The following is a 21,086-nucleotide window of genomic DNA, read 5'->3' on the forward strand; positions in this document are numbered from 1 at the left end:
TGGAAAATATACCTTGTTCATGGATTGGAAGAATTAACATCATCAAAATGTCCATACTACCCAAAGCAATATACAGATTCAATGCAATACCTATTAAAGTACCAATGGCATATTTCACATAGAACAAACACTTCGAAAATTTATATGGAACCATAAACGAGCCCAAATAGCAGCTGCTCTTTTGAGAAAGAAGAACAAAGTAGGGGGGATCACAATACCTGATATCAAAATGTATTACAAAGCCACTGTAATCAAAACAGCCTGGTACTGACATAAAAACAGGTACATAGACCAATGGAACAGAACAGAGAGCCCAGAAATCAACCCAACTCTCTACAGTCAATTAATATTTGACAAAGGGGGCAGTAACATAAAATGGAGTAAAGATAGCCTCTTCAACAAATGGTGTTGGGAGAACTGGACAGCTATGTGCAAAAAAATGAAACTTGAGCACCGACTTACACCATACACCAAAATAAATTCAAGGTGGATAAAAGACTTAAATGTAAGTCGTGACACCATTAAAGTCCTAGAGGAGAACATCGGCAAGAAAATCTCAGATATTTCACACAGCAACTTTTTTACTGATATGTCCCCTAGAGCAAGGAATGTAAAGGAAAGAATAAACCAATGGGATCTCATCAAAATAAAAAGCTTCCGCGTTGCTAAAGAAAACAGTATTAAATTAAAAAGTCAACCAACTTTATGTGAAAACATATTTGCCAATGATACCTCAGACAAGGGTTTAATCTCCAAAATATACAAAGAACTTACACGACTCCACTCTAAGAAGACATCTAACCCAATTAAAAAATGGGAAAAGGAATTGAACAGACACTTCTGAAAGGAGGACATACAGAACATCCAGAGACACATGAAGAGATGCTCAATATTGTTAGCTATCAGAGAGATTCAAATTAAAACCACAATGAGATACCACTTTACACTGGTCAGGATGGCTATCATAAACAAAGCAACAAACAACATATGTTGGAGAGGGTGTGGGGAAAAGACGTCCTTAGTTCACTGTTGGTGGGATTGCAGACTGGTACAACCACTATGGAAAACAGTATGGAATTTTCTCAGAAAAATAAAAATCGACCTGCCTTTTGACCCAGCAATTCCACTGCTGGGATTATATCCTAAGAATCCTAAAACATCAATGTCAAAGAACCTATGCACCACAATGTTCATAGCAGCACAATTTACAATAGCCAAGAGTTGGAAGCAACCTAGGTGCCCGTCAGTAAATGAATGGATCCAAAAATTGTGGTACATATACACAATGGAATTCTATGCTGCAGAGAGAAAGAAGGAGCTACTACCTTTTGTAACATCATGGATGGAACTGGAAAGCATTATGTTGAGTGAAATAGGCCAGGTGCTGAAAGACAAATACCATATGATCTCACCTTTAACAGGAAGCTAAACAACAAAACAAACAAGCAGAAAAAAAAACAACAAAGACACTGAAATAGAGAACAGGGGGATAGTGACCAGAGGGGAGAGGGAACGAAAGTTAAGGGAAAAAAGGGGGAAGGATTTGGAGGAACAAATAGGAAGGACACAGGGACGAGAACTAAGGGGGGTGGAAATGGGAGGGAGGTGGGGAGTGAGGGGCAGGGGAGGCTGGGATGGGAAAAATAGACAAAAAACTGTACTTGAAAAATAACTAAATAAAATTAATTTTAAAAAATTACAACTAATTAGAAAACAATCACCCTAGAGAACCATCTGAACACAAGCTGAATGGAGCTCCTATAACTAAGGATATGAATGAAGAACAAGCCACATCAAGACTGGTAGAAAGTATGCATACTGGAAATGAGCTGGTCTGACACCCATGTGTCATGATAAAGAATTGGAAGAGAGGGAATCTCAGCCATGGAGGTCCCACCTTTGAAGCAGGAGATCTCAGCCCCATACCACATACCCCAGCCTAGAACACAGGTGCTGAGAAGAGGAGTTCCTACAATATCTGACTGTGAGAATTGGTGTGGATTCTGTTTTGGTGAGATGGAGCGTTCCTATAGACCCAGGTGTCCTCTTAAAAGGCCTGAATACAGACTCACTCAACTACAAAAATTCCCCCTAGCTTTTGTGAGGACACAGCAGCTCAAAATGCACCAGGGACATATGGGGAGAAACTGAATTGTGTGGTTTCTGGGAAATAACTATTTGTTTAGCCCTACTCGAATATAGCCTGTAGGCACAGTGTCACCTGATGTGGCAAAACAAATAGATACACAGGTCCAAGAAGTGCTGAGAGTCTCAAATAGGATGAACCCAAAGAGGCCCACGCCATGACAGATCATAACTAAAATGGCAAAGGATAAAGACAAAGAAAGAATTGCAAAAGTAGCAAGAGAAAGATAGTTACCTACAAGGAAACTCCTATAAAATTGTCAGCTGATTTCTCAATAGAAATTTTGTAGGCCAGAAGGGATTGGCACAAAATATTCAAACTGATTAGAAGCAGAACACTAAAACCAAGAGTATGATACTCAGCAAGGCTATTGTTTAGAATCGGAAGCAGATAAAGAGCTTTCCAGACAAGTAAAATCATTATTACAAGAAGTGTTATAGGAACTTTTGTAAGAACAGAGAGCAAAAAAGATTATAAATATGAATAATAAAATGACAATAACTACATATCTATTAATAATCACTTTAAATGTAAGTGGATTAAAAGCTCTTGTCAAAAGACATAGAGTAGCTAAGTGAATAAGAAAACAAGACATGAAAAAACAAACAAACAAGAAAATAAGACCCAGGGGACTTCCAGTCAAGATGGAGGTAAAGGTAAACATGACTTGCCTCCTCACATAGCACCTCAAAATTACAACTAAATTATAGGACAATCATCACTCAGAATTGTCAGAAATAAAATTTAATGGAAGTCTGACAACTCCAGAATTAAAGAAACCACATCCATCCAGACTGGTAGGTGGGCTGCAGACATGGATGGTTGGTCCCACATCCATGTGTGGTGGATAAAACTTTGGGAGGCATAGCTCAGGAGTGAGGTGTCCCAGCCCCACACCAGACCCCCAGTGGAATTCCAGTGCCAGGAAGATAAGTCCCCATGACTTCTGGCTGCAAAAACCCACTGGAATTGAGTCAGTAGAAGAAACTTCTGGAGTCTCAAAGAGTTCCTTTTAAAGAACCCATACATGGACTTACCCAAACTCACTCCCTCTGAGCTCGAGCACCAGGGTAGCAGCTTGAAAGGCACCTGTGGCATATAGGGAGGGACTGAAGTGTCTGTTATCAAGGTGAGAGCTGGGAAAAAGCTTTCACCCAAAGAGAAAGGTGGGCAGAGCCACATAACTGGCAGGTGGGTGCCATATCTGAGACTCCATCCACCTGGGTAACACTGTTCGCCCCACTCTCGTGATTCCTGAGATTCCGCCCCACTCAACTTATAGCCGTCAACAATGACTTTCCCATATGAATGGCTGGTTTTGGCTCAAGCTTCAAACTTCTTAAATCATTTAAAACAAGCAATGGCTAGCCTCAGTGAGCCACTAGCCCCTGTACCCCTTGCTAAGTAGTCCTGGGCCCAACATTAGCAGCAACCAACCTAGATTCACAGATTGGCTTCACCTACAATTCCCAAGACCAGCACAATTAGCAGCCATCTCAGATTGCTCTATAGCTCAGGCAGTGTGGCCGCAGGCAAACACAGGTGGGGGTTGACATTAGCTTACAACACCTGGGAAATTTGAGGGCCTACACACCCAGTGGACAGCTACAGACCATGTCAGAACACCACCACCCTGCCCCAGCACAGCTGGTCCTCCACAGAGGGTGCAGATTGGTGGTCAGCAGTAACAACCAAAACTTACAACTTGCTGGCCTGGGTAAATCTCTCGTATTTACCTGTCAACAGCAACCAAGCCTCAACTTCAAGAGAAAGGTGTTGCCCTGGCTGGTGTAGCTCAGTGGATTGAGCATGGGCCTGTGAAGCAAAGGATCACTGGTTCAATTCCCCTGGGTTGCAGGCCAGGTCCCCAGTAGGGGCACATGAGAGGCAACCACACATTGATGTTTCTCTCCCACTCTTTCTCCTTCCCTTTCCCTCCCTCTAAAAAAATTAATGAATAATTTTTTTAAAGAGAGAAAGGTGTATTCAGCCCACACAAAGAACACACGTCCAAGTACCCAGATTTGGTGATAGGGGAGACTGTGCCACTGGACTCTATAGGACATCTATTACATTAGGCTACACTACCAAGACGGGGAGGAATAGAAGCTCTACCTAGTACATAGAAACAAACACATGGAGCCTTCCAAAATGAGGGGACAAAGAAACATAGCCCAAATGAAAGAACACATCAAAACTCCAGAAAAAGAACTAAGTAATGAGAAGATAGCCAACCTATCAGATGCAGAGTTCAAACCACTGGTAATCAGGATGCTCACAGAAATAGTTGACTATGTTCTCAAAATAGAGGAAGAAGTGAAGGCTATGCAAAGTGAAATAAAGGAAAATGTACAGGGAACCAACAGTGATGGGAAGGAAACTGGGACTCAAATCAACAGTTTGTACCAAAAGGAAGAAATAAACATTCAGCCAGAACGGAATGAAGAAACAAGAATTCAGAAAAATGAGGAGAGGCTTGGGGACCTCTGGGACAACTTTAAATGTTCCAATCTGAATCATAGGGGTGCCAGAAGGAGAAGAGGAACAGCAAGAACTTGAAAACTTATTTGAACAAATAATGAAGGAAAACTTCCCCAGTCTAGCAAAGGATATAGACTTCCAGGAAGTCCAGGAAGCTCAGAGAGTCCCAAAGAAATGGGACCCAAGGAAGAATACACCAAGACACATCATAATTAAATTCCGAAGATTAAAGATAAGGAGAGAATCTTAAAAGCAGCAAGAGAAAAGGAGACAGTTACCTACAAAGGAGTTCCCATAAGACTATCAGCTGATTTCTCAAAATAAACCTTATAAGCAAGGAGTATTCAAAGTGATGAAAAGCAGGGACCCACAATCTAGATTACTCTAAACAGCAAAGCTATCTTTTAGAATGGAAGGGTAGATAAAGTGTTTCCCAGACAGGGTAAAGCTAAAGGAGTTCATCATCATCAAGCCCTTATTATATGAAATGTTAAAGGAAGTTATATAAAACAAAAAGATCAAAACTATGAACATTGACAAGGCATCAAAATCACAGCTATCAATAACTGAATCTAAAATTTAAAAAAAACAACAACTAAGCAAACAACCAGAACAGGAACAGAATCATGGGTATGGAAATAATTTGAAGGGTTATCAGCTGGGAAGAGGAATGGGGAGAATAGGGGGAAATGTGCAGGTATTAAAAAAGCATAATAGGTAGGTACAAAATATACAGGGAAATATAAGAGTAGTATAGGAAGTGGAGAAGCCAAAGAACTTATATACATGACCCATGGACATGAACTAAGGGGGGGATTGCTGAAAGGAAATGGATACTGAGTGGAGGGGGGCACGGGGAAAATTGGGACAACTGTAATAATATAATAATATATCCTCTAAAAAAAGAATAAGCTCAAAATTGATAAAAGACTTAATTGTAAAATGTGAAACCATAAAATTCATAGAAGAAAACATAAGCAGTAAAATCTCTCACATTTATCTTAGAAATATTTTTCTGTTATATCTCCTCAGGCAAGGGAAACAAAGGAAAAGATAAACAAATGAGACTACCTCAGACTAACGAGGTTTTGCACAGCAAAGGAAACCATCAACAAAACTAAATGGGAGAACATATTCATCAATGATACATCTGATAAGGGGATGTATCATTGTGGATATTAATCCACAGTTTACAAAGAACTTATACAATTCGACACCAAAACCAAACAAACAATCCAATTAAAAAGTGGGCAGACCTGAAATCTGTTCATTTTCAGTCACACACATTTGTTAATAGGATAAAAAGTATATATAATATTGAATGAATAATGCAAAAGCCACTCCTACCAATTTGGAATGCATTCAGATATACACACTCAAATGTTCAAATTGTAACCCACTTTAGTTATGGCCAGCTCAGTTTTTTCCAAAGCATCCCATCTGCTAGTGGCCATAGATTAACCTATGAAGTAGTTCTAGGTTACTGTATATATCTATAAGGTGGATTCCACATGTGGATAATTGCACCCAGAATCTGTACTCTTAGGGATGACTCACTCTGTCTCATTTCCCCAATTCTTCATAACCTTTGCACTATACAGGCCAAAGAGTGGGGGCATTCAGACATTATTATCTGACACCAATTTGCAGCAACTTATCTCCATTGTATTCAGTGATACTGAATCTGGTAATTTTCTTTGAAAATTTAGAAGCAAACAATACGATGGATATAATTGGAATCATCATCATTAAGTAATATGTATGAAGCATTTTATTCACACATAAGATGTTTTTGTTTGTAAGCAACTCTTTAACTTGTGTCTCACAATGCCCAGTCAAACTGATGCAAAGAAATAAGATATAGCAATTGAAAGCAATATGGCAGGCAAATGATGCTATTGTAAGATTCTATTCCCTATGGTCCTAGCCAATAAAGTAAATCATTGAAATGTTGCTAATAAGTTTCTTATTTCTACTAGGATTATTACCTTACAAAAAGTCTATGTCAGTTGCAAGAGCTCACTGCCTTCTTTTTCCCTCCAGCCCTGGTGATGGACACTCCTTCCCTATGAGGTCTATGAATGAGTCACAGAATCCACTGCTAGCAAATGAAGAGGCCTGGGAAGACAATGATGATCACAACCGAGGTAAGTAGGCTCAAAAGTAAGGAATTCTTTTCTCCACCCAGCAGTCCAAGCACTAATAAAGACTATATTAATACAACCAATGTAGTATAGTGAGCAAATTGTCTAGGAAGATTATATAACATGTCAACCTGATAAGTTCCTTTTGGATGGACAAGGACAAGTATGGGCAGATTGTTTAGCAAATATGATTGACTTAGATAGGATGAGATGGCAGTTTGGGTGGTTCATTACAAGCTTTGTGATACCATGATTAATTAGATAAATCAGAAAATATAATAAACAGTGCTATGCATTTTGTAAACAGTTCTGCCAGTTTTTCACTCATTGTCCTTTGTCCTTAGTAAATTCAATCAGTGGACAATAGGTTACATTTTTGTACTCTGATTCATTCACTTTGCTTATATTTTCTGTAAAATCTCATTCCCATTCTCTTTTAGAATAGGTTGAATATGTGACAAAAAAGACAGCACTGCAGGCAAGCTACACATGCATGTAGTTTAAGTTCTCATACCATGTACCCCCATTGCCACCTATTCTTTGTCTTCATGTAATGCTATGATTACTACTGTGTCTCCAGCATTTGTTTATGTTGCTAGTAACAGGCTTCAGAGAGTAATTTTTAGTGGCTGGTCCCAATAGTAACTTGAGGCTCATTAAGGTGGGGAACAAAGATCAGAAACAACCCTTTCTAAATATTAACCCAGTTAGATTATGTAGGCCTGGATTCTATACCTGGAAGTCCAGTTTTAGAGTGAGTTATGTTAATAAGACTAATCAAGGCAAAACAGTCCCAGATCCATAGTTACAAAAGGAAAGAGTTCTGGCCCAGCCCAAAGAAGTTGTAACAAAAGAAATTCCCTTACCTTCTCTTGCTGGCTCTTTATTGAAAAACTGACTGTGTTTTGAAAACCTTCCTTAAGCTATCAGTCTTTTTGTGCAGACTTACTTGTAGCAGTTTCTAGTAAAGGTGATAAGTTTTATTTTGGTATTAAAAAACCCAAACTAATAGAAGTCAGAGACTTATGTCTTAACCTGGTTTAAAATATCTCCATAATGGGAAAAAATGCATATCTGAACCTGGTGTTGGCAAGCCGAATACTTTTAAGTGTAGATGTAGCACTATATTATAAGGAGGTTATTTTCTTAAGCCAGTTTCCAATTCCAGACCTGATAAAAAATATTCAACCATAAAACAGGTATAGTATCACCAGTGGGAGCAGGAGAGGGGAACATAATGTGGCCGGGGGAAGATGGGTGACAGAGATTTCATACCTGGGGCAGTAGAGGAAGCAGGCTTTTTTGGTTGGGTATGAGTTTGCTGAGCTGAGGAGCTGCTTCTCAGGCATCTGCTGCCAATCAAGGCCCCAGAAGGGTACTCACTCAGCCTGTGTCACCATGACCAAGGCCAGTAGCAAGGGCAAGAATCTCTGTGACAAGCTATATGGCAGCAAACTGAACCTGAGCCTCAGTGAGGTCTCAGTCAAGGAGTTGTCTGTGGTTCCAAAGGCTGCCATACTGGATCTGTCCTGCAATAAGCTGACTACTCTACCATTGGATTTCTGTGGACTCACACCTGCTGGGCTAGACTTGAGTAACAACAAACTGCAATAACTGCCACAGACCTTGGCTTTTTGGTCGACCTCCAGCACGATGTCCTCAACATTAAGTTGGTCACCCTGCCTGGCAGCTTTGCTTAGCCCAAGAGCCTGAAGTAGTTGGAATGAAGGACAACCCCTTGGATCCTGTCCTGGCTAAAGTGGCAGGGGATTGCTTGCATGAGAAGCAGTTTAAGCAGTGTGGCAACAAGATGTTACATGCAGCATGTGAAGGCTGTGTGAGTGGATTAGCAGTGAGAGAGGTAGTGGTGGCTGGAAGTATTAGAACAAGAGGCTGAGAAGAGGCTGGAGGCCAATCAGTAAGCTGAGGAGGCTCAGGAGTGGGAATTGAGGAAGTGGGAGAGGAGGAAGAGAAGAAACACTAGAGAAAGGAGTATGATGCTCTTGAATCATCCAGACAGGAGCAGAATAAAACTAAGAAAGAAACAAATTAGGCCCTGAAATCCAAGTCTGGTTCTCTATCCTGTAAGCCCACCCCTAAACACAAGCGGTTCTGGGCTGTGCTGAAGCTACTGCTGTGCATGGTCAGTGGGCTGGTGGTATGGAGGGGTGGTGACAGACATGCAGCAGCTTCTCTGCATCAGTGGATCACTATCTACAACAATGTGTTCTGGGTCTGCACAGCTATGACATCCTCCAGTGGGAGACTGATTCTTAGCAGTGAACTTGTCCTCAATAGCTGCTGTCTCCCAGTCTTGGAGCTTAGATTTATATGGAATTGGGTTCTGATGGACACAACCTCATCTTAGCATCAGACCTACTGGCAATCTCAAATGGCTGCCGATGGGTACTCAAGACCTCTTCTTTGTAGGACTTTGTTCCTTAGTCAGGGTTCCCTGGCATAAGAAGTGGAAGGTAGGGAGAGGAAAAACCTGCATGCCTAAAGGAATAGGCTTGAGGGTAGGGAGAGGAAAAACAGAGTCTTTTCTAGTTATACAAAGCTGTGCAAAGGCAAGGCTCATTTCTTCTAAATGGTCAGCTGTCAATACATTGATACATTTATACGTCACAAACCTTTTCTTTCATTTCTCTCTGGGTAGCCAGGGCAGATCAGGAGGCAGAGGTTGTTATTGTGGACTATGGAAACATTATGCTCAGCTAATCCAGCCTAAATCACAGGGGAGGGGCATACCTATTTTTTTAAAGTACTCAGGCATTCAGACATTTTAATGATCACATAAAAACTCAGCCTCAGGAAGGGACTTCAAGACTATCCAGTCCAATAGAGCACTTGCACATAAGAAATTTGAGGCCTGCCATGACTTGCTTATGGTCTCCTAGCTAGTTTGAGATAGCTAGGTTTCCATTCTGGTATCCTTTCTCCCCCTATCATTTTGCCTTCCTTATAATGTCCTGAGAAAACAGAACTCACATGAGAATTGAGTATATCTCACACCACCCCAACTCCAGTCTTCTTCCATCACCATATATCTCCCTGTACCCTCTCCTACCTCCCCTGACCCCTTTTCCCTCTGGTAATCACCATGCTGTTGTCTATGTCTATGTGGTTTTTTCATTTGCTTAATCCCTTCGACTTTTTCACCCAGCCCTGCAAGCCTCCCTCCCCTCTGACAGCTGTCAGTCTGTTCTCTATCTATGAGTCTGTTTCTATTTTGTTTGTTAGTTTATTTTGTTCTCGATTCCACATGTGAGTGAAATCATATGGTACTTGTCTTTCTCTGACTGGCTTCTTTCACTTAACATAATGCTATCCAGGTCCATCTACACTGTTGCAAAGGGTAAGATTTTGTTCTTTTTTATTGCCAAGTAGTATTCCATCGTGTAAATGCACCATGGCTTTTTTTTATCCACTCATCTAGTGATGGACACATGAGCTGCTTCCAAATCTCTAAAACACAAAACCAAAAATTTGCTTGTACTTGCTAATACAACATTTGGTGTTAATGATAACCGGGGTTTGGAAGAACTAATCTCATTCTTATCAAATGCTGGACATTTATCCAGAAAAATATTGACTTCAGACTCTAGAACATTGTGGCTCTTAAATATACTCTAATAGCCCTGGCTGGTGTAGCTCAGTGGATTGAGCACAGGTCTGTGAGGCAAAGGGTCTCTGGTTTGATTTCCAGTCAGGGCAGATGCCTGGGTTGCAGGCCGGGTCCCTAGTAGAGGACACACGAGAGGCAACCACACACTGATGTTTCTCTCCCACTCTTTCTCCTTCCCTTCCCCTCTCTCTAAAAATAAATAAATATTATACACACACACACACACTCTCTAATATACTACTCCTTTGTTTGGGCAAAACACAAAAATTTTGGGGTGAGACCATTAGTAACTGTTCATGGTAGAAGAAGTTTTTGATTTATTTTCAATTTGGTATTTTCTGCTGCCATGATAAATAATCCATGAAGAAAATTATGGGGCTTCTGATCAAAATGGAGGTATAGGTAAGCATACCTCACCTATTTGCACGATCACAGCAAAAATTACAACTTATCTACAAAATAACTATGACCCAGAATTGTCAGATAATTGAGCTGTATAGAAGTCCAACAACCAAGGAATTAAAGAAGTCACATTCATCCAGATGGGTAGGAGGGGCAGAGATGTAGAAACGAGGAGATGTGGAATGGATGGTCCCACACCCACATATGATGGATAAAAATCAGGAGGGATATCTCAGGAGCGAGGGATCCCAGCCCCATGCCAGACTATCCAGCCCAGGGATCCAGTGCCCGAAAGATAAGTCCCCATAATTTCTGGCTATATAATTTCTGGGGGTTGGGGTGGTAGAAGAAACTGTGGGATTTTCAAGTGTCTCCCCTTAAAGAGCCTGCAACGGACTTTGAACTTAAACAGACTCCCTGTGGGCTCCAGCATGGGGGGCAGCAGTTGGAAGGGCACCAGTAGCACATGGGAAGAAACTGAAGTGTTTGGCATCAGGGTGAGTGCCACTGGACAGTTTCCTCCTGAACAAAACTCTAGAGGCCAGGCAGCAGCATTGTCTCCTCTCTGAACCCTCTCCCACACAGAGCCACAAAGTAATAACACCATATCTGAGACTCCATCAATGTAGTTCACAGGGGTTGCCCCTCCCTGGCCATTATCTAAGGCTCCCCCTCATGTTGATTGATGAGTGTGCTCTACTACATTAGGCCACCTACAAAGACAGGGAGTCAAAGCAGCTCTAATACATAGAAACAAACACAGGGAGGCTGCCAAAATGAGGAGAGAAAGAAATATGGCCCAAAGGAAAGAACAGCAAAACTCCAGAAAAAGTAGTAAACAAAATGGAAATAAGCAATCTATCAGATGCAGAGTTTAAAACACTGGTTATTAGGGTGCTCAAGGACTTCATTGGGTACTTCAATAGCACAAAAAAGACCAGGCAGAAATAAAGTTTACATGAAGTGAAATAAGGAAACATTTACAAGGAATCAACAGTGAAGTGCATGAAGCTGAGAATCAAATCAATGATGTAGAACACAAGGAAGAAAAAAGTTTCAATCAGAGCAATAAAAAGAAAAAAGAATTAAAAAATTGATGCTAGGGTAAGGAGCTTCTGGTACAACTTCAAATGTACCAATATTTGAATCTCCTTCTTGCCAGAAGGAGAAGAGAAAGATCAAGAAATCTAAAACTTATTTGAAAAAATAATGAAAGAAAACTTTCCTAAGTTGGTGAAGGAAATAGACATCCAAATCCAGGAAACTCAGAAAGTCCCAAACAAGTTGGACCCAAGAGAAACACACCAAGACAAATCATCATTAAAATGCCAAAGGCTAAAGATAAAGAGGAACTCTTAAAAGCAGCAAGAGAAAAACAGAAAGTTACATACAAAGGAGTTCCCATAAGACTATCAGCTGGGACTTCCAGCCAAGATGGAGGCATAGGTGGAAACACTGTACCTCCTCACACAACCAAGTTTATGAATAACAAAGATATAGCAACCAGAATGCAACCAGAACAGAAAGAAAATTGAACTGTACCAAAGTCCGACAACAACGAACCATTCATCCAGACTAGTAAGAGGGGTAAAGTCAGTGGCAGGCAGAGAAGGGTCCCTGAAGGAAAAAGCAGCTGGACCTACCCAGGCACACAGGCAGCAGTTGGTGGATCCCAGGCATGGGGTGGAAATGGGCAGACCCAGTAAAGGCGCAAGGTGGCTGGCTGACCACAGTCACACATTTATGCACAGATAAACCAGGCAAAGGAACGAGCAGTGAGACAGACCACGCAAACCAGGGCCCCAGTGCCAGGAAATAAAGCCTAAAAGCACCAATTGGAAAAACTTTCAGGGTTTGAGGTGCCGGGAGAGGCTCCCAGGCTCACAGAGAGTTTGTTGGAGAGACCCAGAGGGTTCTGGAGGGTGCAAAAGCCCACACGTCCAGGAACCAGTACCAGAAAAGCCCAATTTGCTTTCAGGAAGCAGTTGAGGGGACCGAAATCTGAGAGAGAACAGAACAGATGCCATTGCCCCTCTACGACCCCGCCCCCACATACAGTGTCAACCCAGAAACTGGGTTGTCCCACCCTAGTGAACATCTAAGGCTTTGCCCCTCATACATAACAGGCATAAACAGACCAAAACATTATAACTCAAGAAGAAGAACAGCTCAAAGCCTCAGAGCCAATACTTCTAAGAAACCAAGAGATAGCCAACCTATCAGATGCACAGTTCAAAACACTGGTGATCAAGATGCTCACAGAACTGGTTGATTTTAGTCACAAATTAGATGAAAAAATGAAGACTACAGTAAATGAAATGAAGAAAAATGCACAGGGAAACAATAGTGATGGGAAGAAAACAGGGACTCAAATCAATGGAGTGGGCCAGAAGGAAGGAAAAAACAACCAAACAGAAAAGAATGAAGAAACAAGAATTTTAAAAAATGAGGAGAGGCTTAGGAACCTTCAGGACATCTTTAAACATTCCAACATCCCAATTATAGGGGTACCAGAAGAGGAAGAGGAACAGCAACAAGTGGAAAACATATTTGAAGAAATAATAAAGAACTTCCCCAATCTGGCAAAGGAAATAGACTTCCAGGAAATCCAGGAAGCTCAGAGAGTCCCAAAGAAGGAAGACCCAAGGAGGAACACACCAAGGCACATCATCATTACATTAGCCAAGATTCAAATGAAGGAGAGAATCCTAGAAGCAGCAAGAGATAAGGGAACAGCCACCTACAAAGGAGCTCCCATCAGACTGTCAGCTGATTTTTCAAAAGAGACCTTACAGGCAAGAAGGGGCTAGAAAGAAGTATTCCAAGTCATGAAAGGCAAGGACCTACAACCAAGATTGCTCTATCTAGCAAAGTTTTCACTTAGAATGGAAAGGCAGATAAAGTGCTTCTCAGATAAGGTCAAATCCAAAGAATTCTTAATCACCAAGCCCTTACCATATGAAATGTTAAAGGGACTTATCTAAGAAAAAGAAGATAAAAAAGATGAACAGTGAAAGGACAGCAAACTCACAGTTATTAAGAACCACACCTAAAACAAAAGCAAACCAAGAGTACAGCCAGATCAGGAGCAGAACCATAGAAATGAAGATCACATAGAGGGTTAGTAACAGGGGAGTGGGAGGAGAAGAAGGGGGGAGAAGGTACAGAAAATAAGTAGCATAGAGGGTAGGTAGAAAACAGACAGGGAGAGGGCAGAAATAGTATGGGAAATGTAGAAGCTAAAGAACTTGTGACACATGGACATAAACTAAAGGAGGGGAATTGAAGGGGAGAGGGTGTGCAGGGTAGAGGGGAATGAAGGGGCGAAATTGGACAACTGTAATGGCATAATCAATAAAACATATTAAAAAAAGAAAAACCCTATCAGCTGATTTCTCAAGAAAAAAACTTTGCAGGCTAGAAGGAACTGGCAAGAAGTATTCAAAGTGATGAAAAGCAAGAACCTACAACCTAGATTACTCTAAACAGCAAAGCTATCATTTAGAATGGAAGGGCAAATAAAGTGCCTCTCAGACAGGGTAAACCTAAAGGAGGTCATTACCACCAAGCCATTATACAGGAAATGTTAAAGGGACTTACGTAAGAAAAGGAAGATCAAAACCATGAACATTAAAATTCACAAGTATCAACAAATGAATCTTAAAAAAACAAACTAACTAAGCAAACAACCAGAACAGGTACAGAGTCATATATATGGAGATAATATGGAGGGTTATCAGCTGGTAGTGGGAGGGGGTGAATGGGGAAATGGTGCAAGTATTAAGAAGCATAGTTGACCTGGCTGGTGTGGATTTAAAGATCAGTAGATAGAGTGCTGGCCTTCGAACCAAAGGTTCACTACTAGTTAGATTCCCAGTCAGGGCACATGCCTGGGTTGCAGGCCAGGTCCCAGTAGGGAGCATGAAAAAGGCAACCATGCACTGATGTTTCTCTCCTTCTCTTTCCCTCTCTCTAAATAAATAATAAAATATCTTTTTTTAAAAAAAGAAGCATAATTGGTAGGAACAAAGACACAGAGGGTAGTTAAGATAGTATAGGAAATGGAGAAGCCAAAGAACTCACAAGCCCAACCCACGGACATGTACTGGGGTGGGTGGAATGCTGGAGGTAAGGAGAATACTGGGCAGAGGAGGGCAAAGGGGGAAAAATTGGGACAACTGTAATAGCATAATCAATAAAATATTTTTAAATGAAAATATTCAAAGTGGAAAAATACAATAAACATTACATTTTTTTTAATGGCAATCAATTCACAACCATCAACAATTGAGTCTAAGAAACAAGCTGAGACTTCTGCCAAGATGGAGGCGTAGGTGGGAATACTTTGCGTCCTCACACAACCAAACCTAAAAACAATAAAGTTTTAACAACAATAAACGCAAACAAACCACACAGAAAATTGACAATACGGAGTCCGAAAACAATGAAATGCTCAGCTAAACCGGTGAGAGGGGCTAAGCCAGCAGTGGAGCGGGTCGAGCAGGGAAGATCCCCAACCCAGGCGGTGCACAGGCAGCTGAGGGTGAGGATCCCAGGTGTGGGCTAGCTACAGGCGGACACAGGGAACAGATGCGGCTGGCTATCTGAGGTCAGTTGCGCATTTGCGCACAGATAGACCAGTGAAGAGGCGAGCATTGAGACCGTGCGGCTCAGGGCTGCGGGCTTGCACATTTGCGCTCAGATAAACAGGCAGGGGGCGAGCGGTGAGGTGGACTGGGTGAGTGGTGAGGACAGCCATTGCTCCCTCTCTGACCCCACCCCCACATACAGTGTCACAAACCAGTGACCTGGGTGGCCCCACCCTGGTGAACACCTAAGGCACCTCTCCTCATACATAACAGGCATGAACAAATAAAAACATGTCTCAAGAACAACTCAGAGCCCCAGAACCAATAAATCTAAGTGATGAAGAAATAGCCAAACTATCAGATGCACAGTTCAAAACACTGGTGATCAGAATGCTCACAGAACTGGTTGATTTTAGTCACAAATTAGAGGAACATATGAAGGCTAAACTAATTGAAATGAAGGGAAACATACAGGAAACCAATAGTAATGGAAAGGAAACTGGGACCCAAATCAAGGGAGCAAACCAGAAGGAAGGAAAAAATGACCAAACAGAAGAATATGAAGAAACAAGAATTCAAAAAAATGAGGAGAGGCTTAGGAACCTTCAGGACATCTTTAAACGCTCCAACATCCGAATTATAGGGGTACCAGAAGGGGAAGAGAAATAGTCACAAGTGGAAACCTTATTTGAACAAATAATAAAAGAGAACTTCCCCATTCTGGCAAAGGAAATAGACTTCCAGGAAATCCAGGAAGCTCAGAGAGTCCCAAAGAACTCAGACCCAAGAAGGAACACACCAAAGCACATCATCATTACATTAGCCAAGATTCAAATGAAGGAGAGAATCCTACAAGCAGCAAGAGATAAGAGGACAGTCACCTACAAAGGAGTTCCCATCAGACTGTCAGCGGATTTCTCAAAAGAGACCTTACAGGCAAGAAGGGGCTGGAAAGAAGTATTCCAAGTCATGAAAACCAAAGACCTACAACCAAGATTGCTCTATCCAGCAAAGTTTTCATTTAGAATGGAAGGACAGATAAAGTGCTTCTCAGAGAAGATCAAGTTCAAGGAGTTCATCATCACCAAGCCCTTATTATATGAAATGTTAAAGGGACTTACCTAAGAAAAAGAAGTTAAAAAAGATGAACAGTGAAAAAACAGCAAACTCAGTTATTAATAACCACACCTAAAACAAAAGCAAATTAAGAAGACAGCTAGATCAGGAGTGAACCATAGAAATGAAGATCACGTGGAGGGTTAGTAACAGGGGAGTGGGAGGAGGAGAAGGGGGGAGAAGGTACAGAAAATAAGTAGCATAGACAGTAGATAGAAAATAGATAGGGGAGGGTAAGAATGTAAGAATAGTAGGGGAAATACAGAATCTAAAGAACTTGAGACATGTGTTCATGAACTAAAGCGGGGAATGGTGGGGGAGGGGTGTGCAGGGTGGAGGGGAACGGAGGGGGGGGAATAGAACAAATGTAATGGCATAATCAATAAAATAAAAATATATATTAAAAAAACAAGCTGAGCAAACAAGCAGAACAGAAGCCAGAATTATAGATACAGTAATCATTTGGAGGGTTGTCAATTGGAAGAGGGAAGGGGGAGAATAGGGGAAAGGTGCAGGGATCAAGAAGTACAAATTGGTAGGTAAAAAACAGACAAGGGGAGGTTAAGAACAGTTTAGGAAATGGAGTAGCCAAAGAACTTATATTCATGACCCATGGCCATGAACTAAGGGGTGGAGTACTGCCAGAAGGAAGGGGGAATACAGGGTGGAGGGGTGCAAAGGGGGATAAGTTGGGACAAGTGTGATAGCATACTCAATAAAATATATTTAAAAAATAAAATAAAAATAAATCTGAGCTAATAAAAAAGAAAAATAACAGAAGAAATAAACTAGTATTTGTTAAAGCTATAGCATTGGACTCATAAGGAGAGTTATGCATTATTGTCTCTTAATTCAAGTGTCTTGCATTTATTTGAAGAGATAAGACACATACATGAAAAGTTGCTTAACAAAACACAGTGCAAGATATATTTTTGGTTAAATAAATAGACCCATAAAGTTTGTGCTAGAAGAAATAAAATGAGAGTGTGATTCCTATGAGCTGGGCTGGTCAAAAAAGGCTTTACAAAGGAAGTAAAAATTGGGTCTTAAAGATCATATAGGATTTGGCCGTGGCTGGTGTAGCTAAGTGGACTGAGTGCGAGCCTGCAAACCAAAGGGTCACTGCTTTGGTTTCTGGTCAGGGCATATGCCTAGGCTGCAGACCAGGTCCCCAGTTGGGGGCATGTGAGAGGCAACCACACATTTGTTTCTTTCCCTCTCTTTCTCCTTCCCCTCCCTTCTCTCTAAAAATAAATACACAAAATCTTTTTTAAAAGATCATATAGGATTTGGATTGGTGGAGAGGAATGAAGAAGGAGAAGGTACAAGGGAAGTCATGAATAATGCACAAGACCCCAAGCTAAGTGATAAAAAAAAGTAATCTGGCTCCAACGAAAATTTTGGATGGTAAAGAACTGGATAGGAACTTTAAGTCAGAGATGTTATCACCTTCATTTCATTATTCTCTGCAACTCTAGCAAACTAAGGTCACATATAGATGATTGTTTGATTCCAAGAGTACCAGTAACATTTCTTGAATGACTATTATATGCCAGGCGATCTACAGGCATTATCACATTTAAGAAATATAATCATGTTGTAAGTTGTAAATATTAAACATTAAATGATGTGTGGTAAATAAATTCTTACTGGGCCACCAAAAAACTACAGAACACAGAGGGAAGTCCAGCGAACAGGCTTTGCTCGATTTCTCCCTGTCTGCCACATTTAATTTATATATGCTAAGGTTCCCTTCTAAAAGCAAGTTTTTCTATCTGAATTTCTTTAGGAAGGTAAAGGGGAAGGGTCAAAGTTTCTTTCTGAATCTTTTGTTTCTTAAAATCAATATGCCCAAAGGGCTGGACTGGTCCATATTTTGGAGTGGCAAAACTTTGTTCTCTCCCAAGTTATAGTGATACAATGAAATATAAATTTTAGAAAGATTAGTCAGGTACTAGTATGCAGACTTGAAATTTGGAGATACAAGAACCAGAAAGAGGAATCGTTGGGCATGTGTCACAATGGCTTCATGAGCAGTGGCATCACTAAAAATGTAGAGGGAGGATCAAAGCCAGAGACATTTTAAATAACTGGAAATAGTCCCAGTGACTAGAGAGATCTGGGAGGCATTTGTATAGAGATGGTAGTTAAACCCATGAGAGGTGTAGAAGATAACCAAGTGAGAGAATAAGGCTAGGAAAGTACATACAATTTAAAATTTGGAATCAGCTAAGCAATGTTGACATACCTCCATGTGGACAAGGAAATGAATGGAGAAAAAGAAAGTCATAGGGTAATGTAGAATCTTAGATGACACTCATAATTCAGGGGAGAGCATCACAAAAATACTGCAAATGGCAGAGTATCGCCTCATTTTACAGATTAAACAGCTGAGGCTGGGGGGGTAGAATGACTTATGTAAGACCATGAAGCATTTGTAACTCAACCTAAGAAGGTCTTTCAGATCCCACATTGTGTTCATTTCCTTATCTTACCAATCACTGAGAACCAATGGCTAGAAAGTTTACATATATTGTTATGGTCACTTCCCAAGTATCAAGGATTTGTGTGAGAACATAAGATTTTAAAGGAAGAGAGGATATCTAGGACTAAGACTAAAGTGGAGCTACTCTTGGTTGAAATTGACATTTACTGAATAATGGTGAAATCACTGTGGCCATAGGCAGCAAAAGAAGGTGGGGGTTGGGAAAGAGATTAAGTGTAGATGGTAGAAGAAGAAGGTAAATTGACTTTCTAAATTCTGCATTTGTCTTCTAATTATGCAGAGCTGATGTTTTGAATAAACTGCATTTTTTTCAATTTAGCCCTCACCAGGTGATGACTCTACCGTTGCAGCCTTAGTTTCATCTCCCCTCGGAGTGAAACTATGAAGGAAGGTGATAATTGGGTTTTTAAGCTCAGGCTTTAATGTCTGCAAGCCTGATTTTAATTCAAATAATCACTGGAAGGAAGCATCCTGTGACAAACAGGTGTGTGGATTACAGTGGTAAAGAGTGAGAGAAACCCATTTAGCAGAATACTAAAAGCCAATTTCTGAAATGGTGCATCGCCCATCCATATCTACAGAACTTTGAGACAGCCAACCATCAGCAAGAAGTAGCAAGGCAAATAGTGCATTGCATTTGCAGAATTGCCTTCCATACTTTATCAATTACCTTCATGGTATAAATGTATGAGTGAGGTGAGATGTATGCTAAAGCATTTCCTGATACCTTTTCTCTTTGAGTTATTTGACAAACATGAGTTGTTCTCTGTCCAATGCAGCTACTTACTGTTCAGACTTAAGGACAAGAATACCCTAAGTCTGGGAGTCCAGACAAGACCGAATGTTGTACCCCACCTGAAGCTATGATTCCAAAGACATTCTCAGAGCCACTTTTACTTTTCCACTCTTCGTGGAAGAAAGCAACCTTGTGTCAGGAATCTACCTAGTTAACTGTGGCATGGGTAACCTACCCTGGGTGTCCTCTATCTTCTGGAATCCAGAGCTCACACTTTCAGGAGCACTGTGGATGGCACATTGATTTCATAAAGTAAAATGTACCAAGCAGAAACTGTAAGTGTTACCGAACAAGAGGAGGTCCGTGGGAGGGGCAATACAATATTTGGCCCACCTAGGGATGCCCAAAACTGCTGTACAACAGGGGCCCCTCCCAAAAACCAAAATACTAAAATCTACTGGGCCCTTCTGTCCGCCGCCAATTGGAAACACATCTCTTAAAGCCAGAGATTTGTGAAAAGGAAACAAAATGTTTATTTAATGCTATTCAGGCCTAATGCCACCACTAAAATATCAAAGTCCTTTAGGTTGTACACCTACACCCACACAGCGCTCCCTTCTCCCTCTGTCCCAACTCCGGGTACCGTAAATCAGGAAAAGAGCACACGTCTGTGTTGCAGGCCGCTGGCACCGTCAGCTGTGTCACTGTGCAGGATCTCGAGTTAATCCAAAGTACTGTGGTACCCTCTCATGGTCCACTGGCAAGAGTCCCTTTGTACCCAGTTCCAGTCAAAGTCACTGTTGCTTTTCAGGCCCCGCGGCCAAAGGGGGCACCCCAAAGCCGCGTGGGCCTCTTCTACCAAAGCTGCAGGAGTCCGCACTCCACCAAAAGCATGTGGCTGTCTTCTTCACCTGGCTGCAGGGATCTCCATTCTGGCAAAGCTGCCTGGGTTCTTCCCTTTCACCTGGGAAAGAGGGGGTCCACACTCTGCCAAAACCACGTGGCTCCCTCTTTCACCTCACCAACAGGGGGTCCTCACTCTGCTGAAACCGCGTGGCTCTCTCTCCCAGGCCTTCTCACTCAGGAGCGCAGCCTTTAGTTACATCCTCCTGAGTCCAAGCCCTTCTCACTCCGGAGAGCAGCCCCTCATTACCATCTCGAGTCCCTTCTGTTCCATCTTGAGTCCCCCTTCACTACCTTCTCACTCAGGAGTGCAGACTTTAGTTACATCCTCCTGAGTCCAAGCCTTTCTCACTCAGGAGAGCAGGCCTTAGTTACATTCTCCTGAGTCCCAGTCCTACCTTCTCACTCAGGAGTGCAGACCTTGATTACATCCTC

General features: G+C 41.5%; 1 protein-coding gene and 1 pseudogene across 1 annotated transcript in view; both read left to right on the top strand.

Annotated features, from left to right (window-relative positions):
* ZDHHC15 (zinc finger DHHC-type palmitoyltransferase 15) overlaps nucleotides 1–21,086 on the top strand; it is a 109,189-nt gene that overhangs the window by 67,674 nt on the left and 20,429 nt on the right. Inside the window, exon 10 of the mRNA XM_037139551.2 lies at nucleotides 6,671–6,774. Within this exon, the coding sequence (XP_036995446.1) occupies nucleotides 6,671–6,774 (104 nt within the window). The remainder of the gene's footprint in view (nucleotides 1–6,670; nucleotides 6,775–21,086) is intronic.
* Nucleotides 8,170–9,048, top strand: LOC119044964 (leucine-rich repeat-containing protein 59-like; annotated as a pseudogene).

Source organism: Artibeus jamaicensis, unplaced genomic scaffold, assembly GCF_021234435.1.
Source record: "Artibeus jamaicensis isolate MK-2021 breed Jamaican fruit bat unplaced genomic scaffold, CSHL_Jam_final contig_240, whole genome shotgun sequence".
In the NCBI taxonomy this organism is placed as follows: Eukaryota; Metazoa; Chordata; class Mammalia; order Chiroptera; family Phyllostomidae; genus Artibeus; species Artibeus jamaicensis.